The 18,166-nt window shown below is 36.2% G+C and overlaps 1 protein-coding gene across 3 annotated transcripts in view; it reads left to right on the top strand.

Annotated features, from left to right (window-relative positions):
- CWC22 (CWC22 spliceosome associated protein homolog) overlaps window positions 1–18,166 on the top strand; it is a 34,035-nt gene that overhangs the window by 4,715 nt on the left and 11,154 nt on the right. For all 3 annotated transcript variants that reach the window (XM_038142881.1, XM_038142879.1, XM_038142880.1), the window contains exons 6-17: window positions 278–406; window positions 2,179–2,347; window positions 2,727–2,780; window positions 3,680–3,815; window positions 3,897–4,103; window positions 4,224–4,286; window positions 4,607–4,702; window positions 5,908–5,989; window positions 7,139–7,199; window positions 14,913–14,990; window positions 16,128–16,280; window positions 17,082–17,209. In XM_038142881.1, coding sequence (XP_037998809.1) covers window positions 278–406; window positions 2,179–2,347; window positions 2,727–2,780; window positions 3,680–3,815; window positions 3,897–4,103; window positions 4,224–4,286; window positions 4,607–4,702; window positions 5,908–5,989; window positions 7,139–7,199; window positions 14,913–14,990; window positions 16,128–16,280; window positions 17,082–17,209 — 1,356 coding nt within the window. The remainder of the gene's footprint in view (window positions 1–277; window positions 407–2,178; window positions 2,348–2,726; window positions 2,781–3,679; window positions 3,816–3,896; window positions 4,104–4,223; window positions 4,287–4,606; window positions 4,703–5,907; window positions 5,990–7,138; window positions 7,200–14,912; window positions 14,991–16,127; window positions 16,281–17,081; window positions 17,210–18,166) is intronic.

Here is an 18,166-nt window from a genome sequence, read left to right as displayed (position 1 = left end):
GGATCTTTTTGGAACATCTTACAAAACAACATACTGGGTTATACCATATCTGGAGAGAATTACACTTTGGTTTATCATGTTGGTTCAATGATTTTCTAGTGGTTGAATATATAATTGTGAACAACTCTTCACATTTATGCAGTGAATATTTTTAATTTATTTTACTGATTAAATGGAGTTGTGAATATATGCTATATATATATATATAATATATATATAAATTTGCTCAGTGCAACTTTAAATTCATACAATACTAATTTGTGATACTCTGTAATAGCTTGGCATACCAGAGGATGAGTTGGGAAGCATTGAAGAAGTCGATCAATGGTCTTGTCAATAAAGTGAACGTTTCTAATATAGAAAACATCATTCATGAGCTCCTTCAGGAGAATATTGTTCGGGGAAGGTAAGCCTTAGTATTTTAAAATAATTCTTTTGCTTTTCTGAAACATGTACACTCTTCGTGTGTACAGTGTTGTGTGTGCTATTAGTAGTGTATGGTGTTAGTCAGATCTTAGTATTAACCTTAGGCCGTATTGTACTATTCAGAATAGTCCCTTACTTGGGAAAGGGATTGTATGCTTGGTGGAGTAGAAGAATGCAACAGATGGTGTATATTTCCTTTTCTTAAGGTTTTCCCAATGCATTTTATTTGAATGACTTGTAATTTACAGTTGTCACTGTCTATTTTTTTTTTGTAGTGCTTCATTTTTTTTTTTCTGGGACAAATAGTATTTTAGCCACTATTTAGGCAAAAGAAGCAAAAAAAGTTTTACTGCAGTTACCTGTTGGTGTTGTTTATTGATGCATTGTAAAGAAAAGACCATTATGCTGTTGTAGCATGGTAAATCCAAAAATAATTCTGTTAGGTTTCAAATAGATAGTGACACTTTCTCTGACATGAATTTATTTGAGGAGGAGTGTGTTACTTTTCATGTGTGTTATATCTGATGGGAAGATCAGACTCAGGCAACTAGCAGAAAAATAAGGGAATTAAATCATTAAGTAAAAACTGGACAGTGGGCAAATAGTTTCTGAATGTGATTTCTGTTAAAAGTAATAATGAAGTTTCACGCTTTATGTAGAGCTGCTTTTTACTTGCCTGTATTTCATGTCCCCGAAATTTAATTTTCATACTAGCCATATTATTTTAGTTTAAAAATTAGCTTATTCACTATTTTTACAATGCACTTGTCTGTGGAAGTTTTTGTATGTGGTTTATAAATGTCGAAATAGTGTATGTGGAAAATGGCACCATTTCCCTCCTTAGTTGGTTCTGTACTTCCAAACTTGCACAAAGGTGCATTTAAAAGTAATGACACGAACTTTTACCTGGCTGTCAAGTCCTTTCCTGAGGTTTTAAGGAGATGATAAATAAGAACTGAAACAGACCACTTTCAGTGCAAGCAAGAAGTAACTAATTTCAAAATGGAAGTCCTCTATTTTTGTGCACTAGTATGAAATGAGTTCTATTCCACATGTCAATGCCGAAGTGAGTAGGAATAGGGTCTCTATGCACTTTGTATTTATTACTCTGTAGGAGTTTGTTTTAGGATTTCAATAGACCACAGGGAAGGTAGATTTGGATATCAGTGTATACTTCAAAGATTCACATTTGGAGGTTTGTTTTATTTTTATCCTCACCCACATGTAGTTGAGTTACAGTAAAAGTCAAATTTTGTGTGCTTCTAAGCATTACAAAAAGCAAAATTGAGAGGAGGGGAAGCAAGTTACAGATTCTTCTCAGACTTTCTTGACAATAAATGTAAAAGAGATAATTTGAAGAATAAAAGAACTAATACCTCATGAGTCCTTTGTTTACGTTCATTTAGGCTCTAAGTAGTATTTTATAATCAGACAAAGTTCAGATTTGAAAAGGGATAATTGCAGAATACAAGATTGCTTTTTGTATGCTTAGCATTTTTTAGTGTATCTCTAATATGAACAATATTTAGTGAAAGATTAGGTAGCAGTTTAAGAACTTTTCAGTTCAGACAGATTTGTGCAAGACATTTTGCAAAATTCCAATTGTGGCATGATAAACCATGGTTTGAAAAAGATCATCTGGTTTCTTCCAGCTGTTCCAACTGCACAACACTATTTCATGTGGAAAGTACTGAATAAAACATTACGTGCTTTATTACCAGGAAGGTCTCTAAACCTTACTTATTCTTCCAGGGGATTGCTGTCTAGATCCATTTTGCAAGCTCAGAGCGCCTCTCCGATTTTTACTCATGTTTATGCAGCACTTGTGGCAATCATCAATTCCAAGTTTCCAAATATTGGTGAATTGATCCTCAAGAGGCTGATACTGAATTTTCGTAAAGGGTATCGCAGAAATGACAAGGTATGTAAATTGTAAAGGAGCAATGTGCTGCAATGTGGAGTTCTGCACTGTAACTGTGTTAAGTGTGTACAGAGGAGCACAGCCAAGACATGGGTCAAGACCAGTCAATGGAATATTTAGTAGTATTAGAGTATCGTGAAAGTTTGACAACCTATTCTGGATTGATACTGTGATAGTTTGGGTTTTTTTTATTTGGGCAGGGGTGTTTAATTCTAATTTTTTATTTTTGAGTGTACAGTCCTAATTGTGAACAACTACCAGTATCCTTAAATAGTTTAATGACTCCAATTTGTTTGTGAGATGCAGTAATCTGTAGTATGTCTGGGTTAGGGATTTTTTCTTCCATATGTTAAAATTTCCTGGTTTATTTCTTTTGCAGCAACTCTGTCTAACATCTTCAAAATTTGTTGCACATTTGATGAATCAGAATGTGGTATGTTTCTTTGTTTCTACTCAATCCAAACCCTATATGGCTAATTTTTAGTTTAAGACAGCAGTACCCTAAATGAAGGTTCTCTGAATGTTTCTGAAAGTTGCTGAAAGCCTGAGTGTGGTGCCTACTTGAAGTTGTTAGGATCTCTTTATAAAAGATACTGGTAATTGCTTATGCAGTTATCAGCACTTACCATTGCACTTATTCTCCAGAGCTTCCCAAGATTTCATGTGTGTGTTTGGGCTAGTATTCAGGCATGTCTTTATGCAACGCAAGGATCATTTGGAGCTCTGTCCCACAGATCTTAAACAGAATTTTCTTGCAACATGTGTGTTAGCAGAAGTAGACTCAGTTGCATCTAAATCAAATTTATATCCAGCTCTATTCCACTTGTTTATGTGTCAGAAATCAGGATGCTCTGATTTAAATAATGTCAGGGAGCAGTGTCTCAGGAATGTGTTGGGAATGTTCAGCATTTTCGTAAAGAAGAAATTAATCTGAGGTGGGCAATTTGCTTATATGCCTGGACCTGGAAGATCTTATTTAATTACAGCTACAATGCACTTAGAACTGGGTTCTGTAATGCAAGTGCTGGTTTGTTTGCTTCTTGGAAATGGCATTCTGTTGATTCTTTAATGGCAAAATATTTTTCTTGGCTAGCTTGTTCGCTTTAATAGAGCAGTCACATTCACTAGAAAATTGGTGTAAATAATGATGGTATAACTGGATTTGAAATTTTGACTTCCTCTTAATCAGCTTTGCCCAGCTACTGCTGCCTTGTGTGTGATTAAACTGCTGTGTTGTGGCATCCTCAAAGGCTGGACAGGTCTGACCAGTAAATGACTGTGGTGATAGTTAATATTGTGCATTCTAATTCTTTGCTGATACTTTTTCCACAGGCTCATGAGGTTTTGTGTTTGGAAATGCTCACTTTGCTACTTGAAAGGCCTACTGATGACAGTATTGAAGTAGCAATTGGATTTATTAAAGAAAGTGGGCTCAAATTAACAGAAGTTTCTCCTAGAGGTATTAATGGTAAGTACAGTTAGCCAAAACCTGTCTTGGCATTGGTATTAGTAAATACCTTTCATGTTTACATTTCTCTCTTTTCCAAAGCAATCTTTGATCGCCTTCGACACATTCTGCATGAATCTAAAATTGACATGCGTGTTCAGTACATGATAGAAGTCATGTTTGCTGTACGGAAGGATGGCTTCAAGGATCATCCAATCATTCCAGAGGGATTAGATCTAGTGGAAGAGGAGGATCAGTTTACTCATATGTTGCCATTGGAAGATGACTACAACCCAGAGGATGTTCTTAGTAAGTTAGAAATGAAAGATAATTCCTTAACTGCATTCCCCAAGAAAATAAATTCAAGATTAAATATTAATAGCTTTCTTCAATTTGTGTTTTAAATAAAGATTCTCTTTTATTCTAAAGATGTTTTCAAGATGGATCCAAACTTTATGGAAAATGAAGAGAAATACAAAATGCTGAAGAAAGGTAGGGACAAATGTGTGTATGCACAACTATTACCTATAGCATTTACTTATTCAGCTGCTGCTGCCAACATTTATTTAAGAGTGGGTAATATTTCTGTTCTATAAAACTCCTTCAGTTCACAGACCTTTCCTTAGTATTTGTGCTACTCAGTGTTGTTTCTCCATCTTGTTTCCATTCAGTTATGATATATCTGCTTTTTGGCCTCTTCCACATTCTGTACCTGAGACATCCTTTCACTCTTCAGGAGTGGGATCAAGGGGGCTTTTGTAATGAAAGTGCTGTGGTCTGTGTTCCATTAATCTGGGATACTGCTCTTTCAGAAATTCTTGATGAAGGTGACACTGAATCTGAAGGAAATCAAGAAGCTGGAAGTAGTGAAGAAGATGAAGAAGACGATGAAGAGGAGGATGAGGATGGTAAGTGTATGACTGGCACCTTACAAGCAATTGATTGAATGTAGATAAACAGGAAAGAAGAGCTCAGCTTCTTAGATGTTTTGCAAAACTGAGATGTTCAAGTGTTAAGCAGTGTTTTCTTCTTCAGTTATTCTCAGATCTAAGTGTTTACTAGCAAACAGTATAAAAGTCTGAAAGAAAGCATTTAGCATATGCAGAAAAAGAAAAGCAGCTTTGCCACATTATTCATGACAGTATTGGTTTGAGAAACCAATGATTTTCTTGACAGTATCCTTGGAGAAAAACCTTGAAAATGTAAGACACGAAAAAGAGCTGAATGAAAACTCTTGCTTAAACGTTTCCATGCTCTGTCATATTTTTAAGTCACTTTCAAAATTAGGATGGATTTTCTTGCAACTGTATCTATGTCCTCCGTCTCTCACTTTAGTGGAGACAATACTTACTCATTTTCAAAGAATGTATTCAATTCCCAGGAAAAAACATAGATGGATAAGCATAACTGAAATTTTTGTGCAGACTGCATGAGTAATGGAAAAGCCAGTCAAGTGTTGTTCCTGTACAATACCAGGAATGGATTTCCTTACTAGTTTGGTGGAATATTTCACAGAATAGCAGAGCTCCCAGGCTTATTGCAAGTATGAACATTCCCATAATTTCTCATTTTTTATGCTTTTACCAAACATTCAAAGACTGAAGGAATAGTGAGTATTTTACAAATTGAAGTGTTCCCAGAGTGGTTTGGTTCAGAATGGATTTTTCTACACTTGCTCCAGGACTTTGTGGAATGCTGTAATGTAGATCCTACAATTAAAAGGAACTAAGAATTACGTTTTAAAATCAGAAACGCTGCATAAAGCAGTGTATGCCTAAATTATGCAGAAAATGGATTGCTAATAATGTTGACAAGAAATATTAAACCCAGAGGTTGCAGTTACTAAGAAACATGAAGGGTCTTTAAAAAAATTACCCTTTTAAAATTGTCTCTAAGTATTTATTTTTGTTACAGATGAAGCAAATACAGATTTTTTTTCCTTATCTATAAAAATAAAGATAAAAAAATATATAAACCTGCAAACAGTCCTAAGTACTTCTAGAAAAATAGTGTGCTACAGACTCAGTAAATGGTAAATAGAGCTTCCTAAAAAATTACTACATATGTCTTCCTTAATGTTTGTTCTTTACAAACCCATGTTTTTTTGTTCCAGGTCAGAAGGTTACTGTCCATGACAAAACAGAAATTAACCTGGTCTCCTTCCGTCGTACAATTTATCTGGCTATTCAGTCAAGGTAAATATAAATTACACACCTAGGATTGTAGTTTTTTTTCAATTCAGTGAACTGTAATTCTTTATTTTAAAATTCTGTCTTAATGTGCAATTTAAAAGAAAAAGAAAAGGAAGGACGTGGTCTTTATGGAGCCTGACCTGACTGTGTAAAGCAGACTGTTTTCCAAATTCTTGTTATAAGATAAATCTTGTTTGTTTCCAAATGTTTGAGTAGTGGACTGGGACTATTGCTGTAATGAGAACTTTCTGAGTGAACAGAAGTCGGTGATCTTCAAATTTAACAGCATCTTGAGAATTTATGAAAAAAATTTGAGATACACTTAGAAATTCTGTGGTTTGTCTCCACTTCTGAGATGGAGTTCTTTTGCAGTCTGCATTGTTAGGAAAATAAGTATATAGTTACCAATCCTGAAGTACAGTCTGCTTGTGGTCATGTTGAGAATGAACTCTGCTTGCAGTTTGTGGCACAAATATTCCAAACCTGTTGAGTGTAGCTTCTGTGTCACCAGGCTGAGAGGAAGGATTGATCCCTTGCAGCCCATAATACTCTGCAGGTCTGATGCTGCATTACAAGGGCAATGGTGTCGTTGTGGTGTTGATCATTAGACATATGAATTAATACCATACTGGGGGTATCAAAGGCTTTCACATTTCTCAAAGTTACTGTTCAATACTTTCTTGCCATACTCACACTTGTTCATCTGATGTGTGGGGGGGAGGATGTACCCAGTGGTAGCTAAAGGCTTTCAGAACACAAGTGCACAGAGAAGACTGTGGTATATATTGCTTTTGGAGCTGGTCTGAAGTGCTTGCATTTCAGTGTGTTTCAAAATGTGCAAAACAAGCTCCCACTTTTCTGTTTTATTAAGTTTTGTAAGATGATGTGATAGTAATAATGACTTGGATCATCTTTTCAGATTGCCTGCAAATGTAATCACTTTGGATTAATTTTCAGATAGAAACTCAGGAAATACAAAATGTTTATTAAAAAAAAAACACAACAGCAGTAAAGTCTTGGCAAATCAAACAGCTGACATACTTTTCTTCAAAACAGTTGAGGTTTTAGCACCAATGATGATTCTTAACATAGTTTTGGAATGTTTTTAGTATAGCAAATATTGCACAGGTAATAAGTGTTTTTTCTATTCAGCTTAGACTTTGAAGAATGTGCTCACAAACTGCTGAAGATGGATTTCCCTGAAAGTCAGACTGTAAGCCTTTACTCTTACTCTTCTTCTTACTAACTAACATTATAAAGACACAGTACTGTGGTAGTATCTAAAAACCTTGCTCACGTTCCATGACCTAGTTTGTATAGCAGGCAGATGAATGAGAGTCATTCCTTACAGCTATTGTTCCTCAAAATTTATTTCACAACCTTTAGAGCAAATAGACTGACACACATTTCATAAGCAATTTGTCTTATGCATGTGCTCCTTTCTGTCAAGCAACACAAATGTTTGCTCGTAGCCTTTTAAAAAGATCTGTTGTTTGGACTGGTGGAAGTTCTGTCCTATGATAAGAATACAGCACCATGACAGGGTTCTGTCTCTGAAAGGACTCTGGGTTGAAGATCATATTTGCAGGCAGCTGTAGACTTCATCAGTGGGGCTTGAAATTTAGCACAGTGCTATGAGTGTGATGTTTTGGTGCTTTCACAGTAAGTGAGTAAACATCATATTGAAGTAAAGCAGTTTTCAGTGATTGCTTGGCTGTAATTTTGGAGATCATGAGACTAAAGCTGTTTTGTCCTCAGACTCTGTAAGATCAATGCAATTGCTGTTTCAAGTAATGAAAACTGTTCTTGATCCGGTACTTTTGTTCTATACTGGTAGAATGTAAACACACATCTAATTTTCCAAGCAGCTTTTCGGTTTGCTGTAAGCTGTCATCATAGGGGTTGCACTTGGGTGGGCTTTTTAACTTCTTGTGGCTTTAATTATCAGTTTTATATGAAACAGTGTGTGTAATAAGTAACTTTAGTATAATACTAACCAGTAAGGGGAGATCTGGGCTACACTTAGGTGTTCTTTGAGAACTTCTTTACCTATAATTTTTTCAATTCTTATACAGTTGCTTGTTTCTAAGCAATTTACCTGGAAGTAAACTAAGAACTGAGATTGTGATTTTTTAAAATTTGGTTCTCTAATTGCGTGCATGAAATGCGATATTAAGCATGCATAAGATTATAATTCTCAGTGAAGGATGCATAACCTGAAGAACTCTAATGGGAAAAAACATCCTGTTGCCCAGCAAATTCAACTATAAAAGAATAGAGCAAACAATCTAGAATATATGTATTAGACCATACAACAGAGTTATAATGCATAACACTACTTGCTTGTAGTGAGAACTACTTAACTTTTAGGATTTAATACCATGGCAGTCTCTGTCAACTCCTAAATTCTGTGGGAAAAAGCTGCTCAGATGAAATAAAGGAAGGAAAAAGAAAAACCCAACAATTAGGATCGACCTATGATTCAGTACTAGTTGTAGGAATTACTACAATTAAAGATTGAAAACTGTTGTAAAACTGCATTCTCTTATCACATGAGGCTTCTACTTTGTACTGATTTATTTTTTTTCCTTAAGAGTCCTAATTACTCTTCACCTCGTTTAATCAAAGATATGAGAGCTTTGACTTGCTCATTGTATAGAATTAAGCTCCTTTATGGGGACAAAAATCTTAAAAAAAAGAAAGACACTTCCTGATCATTGTGAGAGCAGAAAGAATAAGCAAATGTAGGTAGTAAAATTATTCAGGAGTTTTTAGGACTTGAGTCTGTACATGTGGATAAAAAAGCTGAATGCATTCACCAGGAAATTTGTTTAAATTAGCTGCCAGATTTTAAGCTAGAAAAATCACCTTTTATTCATTCAAGACTTCAGACTGAAGCCTTTATTGAATTAATTCCCTCTGCCTTCATTAAAAAATGGGCTATTATTGAGTTTGCAGATGACACCAAGTTGGGCAGGAGTGTTGATCGGCAGGAGAGCAGGAAGGCAGAGGCATCTGGACAGGCTGGGTCAGTGGGCTTAGGCCGTTGGTGTGATGTTCAATGAGGCAAAGTGCTGAGTCCTGCCCTTGAGTCACAACAGCCCCAGGCAGAGCTGCAGGCTGGGGCTGAGTGGCTGGAAAAATGCCCAGCAGCAGGAAGGGACCTGGAGGTCCTGGATGGCAGCAGATGAGCGTGATCCAGCAATGCCCAGGTGACCAAGAAGGCCAATGGCATCCTGGCCTGGATCAGGAATAGCGTGGCCAGCAGGACAGGGGCAGTGACTGTCCCTCTGTATACTCAGGACTGAGGCCACACTTGGACTGCTGTGTGTGGCTGAGGGAGCTGGGCTTTTTCAGTCTGGAGAAGAGGTGGCTCAAAGGGGACCTTGTCACTCTACAAGTACCCAGAAGGAGGGTGTAGCCAGTGGGGGTTAGTCTTTTCTCACAGATAACAAGATAGCACCAGAGGAAATGGCCTCAAGTGCACCAGGTGAGGTTTAAATTAAATGCTAGGTACAGTTTCTTTACTGAAAGGGTGGTCAGTCGTTGAAACAGGTTGCCCAGGGATGTGGTGGAATCAGCATCCCTGGAAGTGTTCAAAAGACATGTGGGTATCGTTTAGTGGTGAACACATTGGGTTTATGGTTGGGCTTGATCTTAGAGGTCTTTTCAACCTTTATAATTCTCCACTACCATTATTTTAGGCATAAAGCACTTCTTTGTTTTCCGGTCTGTTTTACTGAAACCTCCAGCCATCTGTATTGCAGGATGTTGCGTCTTATTTCTTCACACTTTCTGATTCAACAGTTATTTAAACAGTCTTGAGAAATTCCTGAAATGTTTGCTGAACTCTTGGGTGAACCTGCAAGCTTTGTTTATGCTCATTCTCTGTTCCAACTCCTACTATGAATGGCAGTTATCATGGAGAAGGAACTAGAGCATTTAGCTGTAGTATTCCTTAAAAATCAGGTGCTTAAGATTTTCATTGCAAAATTTTTATTCAAATCAAGTCTGATTTTACAGTAATGTTCTGCTTTTCTTCTGAAAGACTTTACTTAATAAAGCAATATGTATTGAATTTTGTCATAAAGACTGTTTTCCACAAGCTTTGAGTAGTAAATTGTCAATTACATACAACCAAAAAACTAATCAGAATATCTGAAACCTAAAGACAGATGCAAACAGATTTAAGATTAATACAGTGTTAATGACCATCTTTCTGGGTAACTCTTCCAAAAATCTTCATGTGTAGAAACTTTTGGTATGAGTTCTCAGGGTTGAGTTCAGAAATACATTAGCAGCTTTTACCAGTGGTTGAAATATCAGATCATTGTGTCACATTAACTGCTGTGCAACACAAGTTGTTTGTCTGTTTAATACCAGTAATGGATCTATCACACAGCTCTGACTCACAGAAAGAGGATTTAGGTTCAGATGGTTAATCTGTGGACTGGAACAACATAATACTGCTTTTTGGCATTGCAGTTTAGGACCAGCTGCTGAGGAGGGATGTCAGCAGTCCTGTGATTTGATTTTGATTTTGGTTTTTTTTGAGGGGAAACATTTAAAGTGTTATTTCATTTGTAAGTAAATTTACTAGGAGTGGATTTGCTTTTATTCGTGTTATTTAGACCCAGCTGAAGCCAGCAGATCAAAAGTGAAATAGCTTTGCTGTCTGTACTTCAGTCTGTGCGAAGCTGTTCTAAACAAGCCTTGCAATTGCTTCTTTGAGCATATGTTCAGTCTTGGCAGAGCTCACTGTTTTACTTTTTTAAAAAATACTGTTATTATCTCTGTTAAAGCTGTGTTAATCCCATGTATTACCAAAGGAGAAAATTTAAATAAATTAAAACTGTAGTTAGAGGAGTGTGGTATTACCAGTTGTTCTGGCTTCTGAACTATGGGGAAAAGCAAGCAAACGAACCTGGCTGAAATGCAGACAACTAAAAAAAATTAAACTGACCATACACTGTTCTTGCTCTTTGAAAATGTGCCTAAAATGGATTGGTTTTTAGGCTTTTCTTCTTTCTTGGTTTGTGATAAGAACTAAACTCGTATACAGAAATGTGGCTAAATTAAATTAGAGTCTCTTCTAACACTGTGCATATTCCAGATAAAGGTAATGCGTCACCAGATTTTACTTTTTTTACTTGAAATGAGAAAAATTCTTGTAGGCACAGCCTTCTTGAAAGAATTTTGCATGCATCTGACACATCTCCATTTTTACGGGGTGGTGTCACTTGCTCAAAGCAGTCCTAGTTGGTGGTGTGGGAGTGTCAGTGTCTCGTGTTATTTATGCCTTGAGTCTTGAAGATAACACAAGTACTTATGTTGGCCTGACTATTTTCACTTTCAGTGAAAATATAGTTCAGGAAGCTGACGTAGAGCAGGGTGGTCTAAAGCTGATAATTACGCTTTGGTCAAGTTGATGATTTCTTAGATACATTAATTTCTTTAATTGGAGGGCATTGCAGCTGGTGGGTTTAGCAACTGCACCATGATTAGTTCACAGCCTTGCTACTGGCTGTAAAAGATAATCATCCTCATGTAGCTTTCTGTCTTTTGAAGTAGGAGCTTTTTGTGGACCTGAGGTGCAGGATCATTCTAAATTGCCATGATTTGTCAATTTAAAAAAAAGTACACTGCATGCACATACTATGTTGTGGTATTTGTTGATGTCCACAAAGCAAAGGTACAGAATCCATACAGAATTAGGCTGTTGTGTTACTGATGGCAGGCACTAGCTAGAATTCTGCTTAGATTTTGATCTTGCACACATATGTATATGGATTTAACCTAAGGAGGTGGAATTGCTCAGTGAAATCACTTAAAGTGAAGTTTTGTACGTGCAGCCTTCAGGTAGAAGGAAAGAGGTACTGTGACTTTGATGTATTTTTCCATTTCTGTGTGTGTTTGTGTGTTGCAGACTAGTAGCAACATGATTTTAAATATATCTATCCCTATATCCAGTTAATGATTCCAGTGTAAAATATTAAGTCTGATTTACCCAAGATTTGTGATAACCATATTCAGCTTTAAGCATATGTTGCTCTAAACAGAAAAGGGATTGAGCAAAAAAAGGGACAAAAGTTGAGGAAGACCATTAGCAGGGCACAGGGCAGACCTGGAGACTTCATAGTAGCTGCTAAAAGCACTGCACATAGCTTGACAAGAGGCTGCCTGCTGCTGAAACACCTTCCATGGCTTTGTCAGCTTTGGCTCTAAGTGGTAACTTGACAAATTAAGAAGAGAAAGCAGAGATGCTGGGAAAAGTAGGCTGTGTGATAGTTACACCCATTAAAATATGCAGCAGTAAGGAAAGCTTTAAGGTAGTCAGTGGGAGTAAAATAGGCATCAGTGAATTAAAAGAGAAAAAAATGTGGCATCTGTAAAAGCAGTGAAAATACATAAAATGCAAGGCACTCGTTTCACATAATTCCAATTTCACATTGATTTAAATGAACCTGAGGCCTGCACTAGGTTTGCTCCTGGCAAACCAATTCCTTTAGTTCCATGAAGAAAGTTCTAGAAATGAAGTGTTGACATTGAAAATGTTATATTTTAAGAATAGCTTACAGGGTGGGGATGTCTCATGATGGCTTCAGCTTGTGTATGCAACGGATGGAGCACAGCTGTGGGGCTGGCAGGGGAAGGCAGGTGGAAATGGCATCACTTCCAGCCATGGAGGGCAGAAGTAACCTCCACATGGAGGCAGCCTGGGGGGCAGCTCTGAAACTGCAGTCTTGGCTGAATGCAAATCTTACAGAAATTGCAAAAAATGGTGAGAAGGGGCAGGGGGGAAGTACTAGCTGTGAAAAGGAACCCATGATCAGAAGGGGATAAGTTACTTTAGCTCTTCTGCCTGCCATGAACACAGCCTTTGTGTGAAGCTGAGAGAAGATAGATTGGGCTGGGTGTGCTTGTGTTTTAAAATTGTAAAACCAGGAGAAAAAACCAAAACAGGTCTGAATTTTCTGTCTTTTCCTTTAGCATCTTTAAGTGTATGATGATACTTGCCATGTTAGGTTGAGTCACGGTTCAGCTAAACTCTTATTCTGTTTGGGTAAGAGCAGATAGAGACTGTTTTGGGAGAACTGTGAGAAATGCAGTGCATTTAGAAGGAGCTTTCTCCTTATCTTCTGTCTTAGCAGTTTCGGGAAGTGCTGCTGTTCTCTATGATACAATAATAAATTCATGATCTTCACAAAAGATGATTCACCATCTATATGAAATGTCAGATATTTTGAAGTGTTTTACTTCATGATTAGATAGCTATGTATGCTTTCTTAACTAAGCTGAGTAGTTACTCATTGAGCATTGTATGAAAACAGGTAAACAACACAATATAGAAATTGCCTGTAAAATTGGGCAACAAATTCTTTGTGGTCTTCAAAACAAGTGATGAGCTAAATAACAGGCTCTTCATGCCATAAACATCGTTAGGAGTACAGATATTAGTTCACTAACTTTTGAAGCTTTAAATTAAGCTAGAATTGCCATCTGAGCTTGTTGCATCTCTCAAAAAGTAATTAAATAGTTGTAAAGTTTGTTAATTTTAAATCTGGAAGATAGTTTCTCCAGACCTAACCTCAAATTGTTTGGATAACACCAGCAAGAATGTCTTCATGGGCAAACCTATTTTCGTGCATGTGGTTATTCAAGATACCCTCCAAATCATTGTAATATTTAATTAAAATGTTAAAATATTTAATTACTGTAAACCACAGGGGATACCAAGGCTATAATTGCATTTAAGATGAGGAAGAATAGTAATTTGTTTTTCAAGTCTTCCTGACATTATTAACAGTGGCATCAGCACTTTACCCTTTTTATTGTTAAAAACTGATTAACTGCAGCATTACTGTATAATGGGATAATATAAAAAGTTAATATACATTTTAATGCATCACATTAACACTGTGTGACAGTCTTAAAATGAATGTCTTTAAACACATCTGTAAATTTATTTGATACATTACTGCCTTGTTATTTGGAGGAGTGGTTTCTTTTCTAGTTCAGCGTGGTTGCCTTTGTATTTGTTTTGAGCTTTTATGATGGGCAAAAATGTTTCTTCTGAATACTTGCTTAGAAGAATGACACAAGTGGGAGAACAGGAAATCCAGTATGAAATCATCCAGTAGTTTTTATAGGAATGTTACTATTAGTTTAAAGAGAAGTTAAACTAATAATGAAAGATACATGACTGACTGCCAGAAACCAATTTGGGAGTGTCATAAATTTGATTACACTATGGAATTGGTCTTAGGAGAAAACAGTAATAAAAAACAGGGCAAAAACTGCAGGGCTATTTTAAGCATTGTGTAACTTCATGGCTTTTAATTTGTATAAAAACATTTGCTCACTTGCCTTAATTAATGTTGCCAAATGTGCCCTAAACCAATTCACAGCTGCATTACAAGCTGCATCTCAGGCAGAATATCAGGGGAATAAGTTTGGAATGTTTCTGATTTTGAAAATAACTGCTAAGAAATGCACATTGTGTTTCCAAATGGTTTGTTGGTAAGCCATTTTAACACTTGGAAGTTGTAAAGAATTTTATTTTTCTGTAAATGCATGGATTGGTACTATTTCAAACAAACAAAAAGAAACGCTGAGAAGAATATCACAAAAAGAATCAACTGACAAAAACAAAACTATGAAAAAAGCCCTCAAAACTGTTGTACATTGTGTTAGCACATAAATCTTAGTTTAAGTGGAAGAGGAAATTTGAAGGGCAAAAGTTTATATTCATGTCCCAGAGAAATTCAGAAAACTACTGGTGTTGCCAGTGAAGTTTGATGCAAATACTCATTTCAAAGCTCACATCCATGTCAGGCTTCCTTCAGTTGCTTGGTATGTACTGATGGGTTTTTTTTGCTGCTACAGTGAATTTACCTGGAGAAATATTCTTTTTCTCATAACCCAGAAAGAACTCTGCAATATGATACTTGACTGCTGTGCTCAGCAAAGAACATATGAGAAATTCTTTGGGTTACTGGCAGGGGTGAGTTCTGTTTCAGATTTTATATTTCATGATGGAAAATTTCATTGTTTTACTCTATTTTTTGTGTGTCAAACATAAGTTTTAATGGAAAAATAAAACTGATAGTCTTTTTATCATTCTGAAAATGCTTATGTTAGTTGATTGTTTTAGTGGATTGAATTAGCACTTTGATTGTAAAAAGCATAGTAAATGCAAAATGAGAGAATTCATTTTCCCTTTATGTTGTTGATTATTTTGCCTCCCTTTTTTCATTATGGTCAAACAGTTAATCAGTGGCAAAGAAATGGTAAAAAGACACAATAGTATTATGAGTTACCAGAAAATAGCCTTTTTACAGTGCTGAAGAGTAATCTTGGAGACTCTTGTCATTTACCACCTTGTTCAAAGCTGCTTAGTAGGTTTAATTTAGAGCACAAGATTGAATACTTATTCAGTCTATTCCTGGGCTTGGGGGTGTTTTGTTTCCTCTTCAATAACCAGCTAACTCTCTGGTTTTGTGTAACTTACTGTTAATTTATCTGCAGTTATTTCTTACTTAAGGTTTGCCTATCGATAATATTGACGTGTCTGAAGAGTTAAAATGGAATACTTGTCTTCTCAAGGGAACAAGCTATGCTGAAAGGGAATGTTTCTTCTCATTTGTATTTTTCATCCATTATTCCAGGAAATCCTTTTGCTGACACTCCATTACAAAGCAGTAACCATATGAATCTGCATGTTCAGATGAATGTAAATGTTGATTTCTATAGTCTCTGAAATGTATATGTCCAAAATGTCTTACTTCTGCTTCCTGCTGCCTCTCTAAACTGAAATAGTCATCTGGTGATGTCCTGAAAAACCATGGGGTTGCATCAGGTGAAAATACTGGATGTGTAGAAGTCAAGCAAAATGCTGGATAATTTGCTGTAGTTCAGAATTGATAATTACTGCTTTGCAATGCAAATGAGTTTCTTGTCCTGACAAACTGCTCAAAGCTATGAAATAGATCCATTTGAGTATTTGCTCTTCCTCCAAGGGTTATTTAAAAAAGAAGTCTTGCAGTAAATATTGACACCATTAGGTCACTTAGTTGTAGGTTATTTGCATGTTTAGTGTTTTGTTTAAAGTGGTTGTTTAAGCGGTGCCATGTTGTCTCAGCGTTTCTGCATGCTAAAGAAAGAATATATGGAGTCCTTTGAAGCCATTTTCAAGGAGCAGTACGATACCATTCATCGTCTGGAAACGAACAAACTGAGGAACGTGGCCAAGATGTTTGCTCATCTCCTGTACACCGATTCAATTCCCTGGAGTGTAAGTTAAAACAAAAAGCCATTGTCCTTGTGCTCCAGTACTCCACAGTAACATACAGTACATCAATTCTAGTCTTATTCTACAGTTTGTAATGACTTGTGGCAAACTGGATTATCTTAAGTAACTTCTCAGACACTGTTGGAGAATTCTGGTTTGTACCATCTCCTTTTTCTCCCTCTTGTGTATCATCATCCTCTCTCCCCATTTTTCAGTAGTTGGTTTAAGCTGTTATTTTAGGGAGTTCAGCTGGAATTGGTTGATTAGAAAGTACTTCTTTTGGAAAAGAGTTTTAAGCTTCTAATTTTTAATAAATTAGAAGTTGTATTGAATTATAAGACAATTAAAAATACTGTCGCTTTATGATTTAAACACTTAATAAACAAAAGCAGTCTCACATTCTGAGATACCTTATTATATAGAAAGGTAATTTCTCGTATTGTTTTGTTCTTGTTTCATAGCCTAGTCTAGCTGTCATTCTTCAAGCACACACAAATCCAAATATTTTACCTCTCCTGTATTTAAGTCCCAAATCACTTAACTTGCCAGAAGTTCACGCATCTGATTTTATCTTGTGGATTTTTCCTACAGAAAAAAAAAAAAATCCTTATAGAATTATTAACATAAATATGATCAGCAGCTGCTCCCATGTGATAGAAAAGAATTTTTGAAAAAGACAGTCTTGACTAGAATTTATGAACCTTGGGGAAAAAATATCAGTATTTCAGGAAGACAAAAGTTTCTAAGATAAGAAAAGAATGTATGTTTAAACTTAAAGGTTAATGCTTTTCTGGATATTTTCAGGTCCTTGAATGTATAATACTGAGTGAAGAAACTACCACATCCTCCAGTAGAATTTTTGTCAAAATATTCTTTCAGGAACTCAGTGAATATATGGGACTTCCAAATTTAAATGCAAGATTAAAAGATGTGTAAGTTAAAATTTTATTTTCAAAACTGTAAATTTAATTAGGTTCTTTATCTGAAAACGTACAGATAAGAACTCTGTGTTCAGGTTCAAGTGAGACTGCCCTTCTGTAGCTGCCGTACTTCAAGAATAAGTTCATGTATAGGTTTAGTCATTGCAGGGAGTCACTTTTGAAGCTCAGTGCATTGCTGGCACTTTGGGTTCAAGTACGTGCATGACTCTTTGCAAGATGTATCTTTTCCTCCTCCACCCCCAGTGACACTCAGCTACCGTAACAATTTCCAAGTGTGAGTTTATTTTTATATATTGTCAGCTCTATAGCTGCATAATAAATGTTACTGGCCCTTCTTTTTCTGACAAAACCTAGGAAAAAACCACCCAACTATTAGTAACAGTTTCTCTAGGGAAAACTGCACAACTATTAGTAACAGTTTCTCTAGGATTGCTTACTAATCCTTAAATGTAGTATGCTTAACATTCTTTTAACTCTGTGTGAGATTTAATGCGTTACATTCTGACAGTGTTACTTGCAGTTGCTTGAGCTATTTCCTCTAAGCTGGCATTTCTTCTGTGTATGAAGAATTTGGTAGATGCCTTAGTTCATGTAAACTTAAATTTGAAAGTATCTCTAAGGCCTTATATGAGGGGATTTCAGCATGGATCCCTAATTTTTGAACTTCTTGGTCAGCACCTGTTATCCTTTGCTATCCCAGGCTGCTGCACTTCCACAAGTCACTTCAGGGCTTCACAAAGTTGGAGTTTCTGTTGTCATTATCTATCAGTGTGTATGCAGTTCTACTGTGTGTGAAGTTTATGTTGTCATAAAAGAGCAAGTTTTTAAATAGCGTTTGATTAGATGCATCACAGGTACAAACAATGAAAGTGTTGAAAAATGCATGAAGAGAAAGCTTCTGCTTTCTTGTGGAGATGCATACAGTTTCTTTCTCAGTTTCTTTATGTC

The sequence above is a fragment of the Motacilla alba genome, chromosome 7 (genome assembly GCF_015832195.1).
Source record: "Motacilla alba alba isolate MOTALB_02 chromosome 7, Motacilla_alba_V1.0_pri, whole genome shotgun sequence".
In the NCBI taxonomy this organism is placed as follows: Eukaryota; Metazoa; Chordata; class Aves; order Passeriformes; family Motacillidae; genus Motacilla; species Motacilla alba.
The sequence above is the reverse complement of the archived record's forward strand: the minus strand, read 5'-3'. Positions and strand labels throughout refer to the sequence as shown.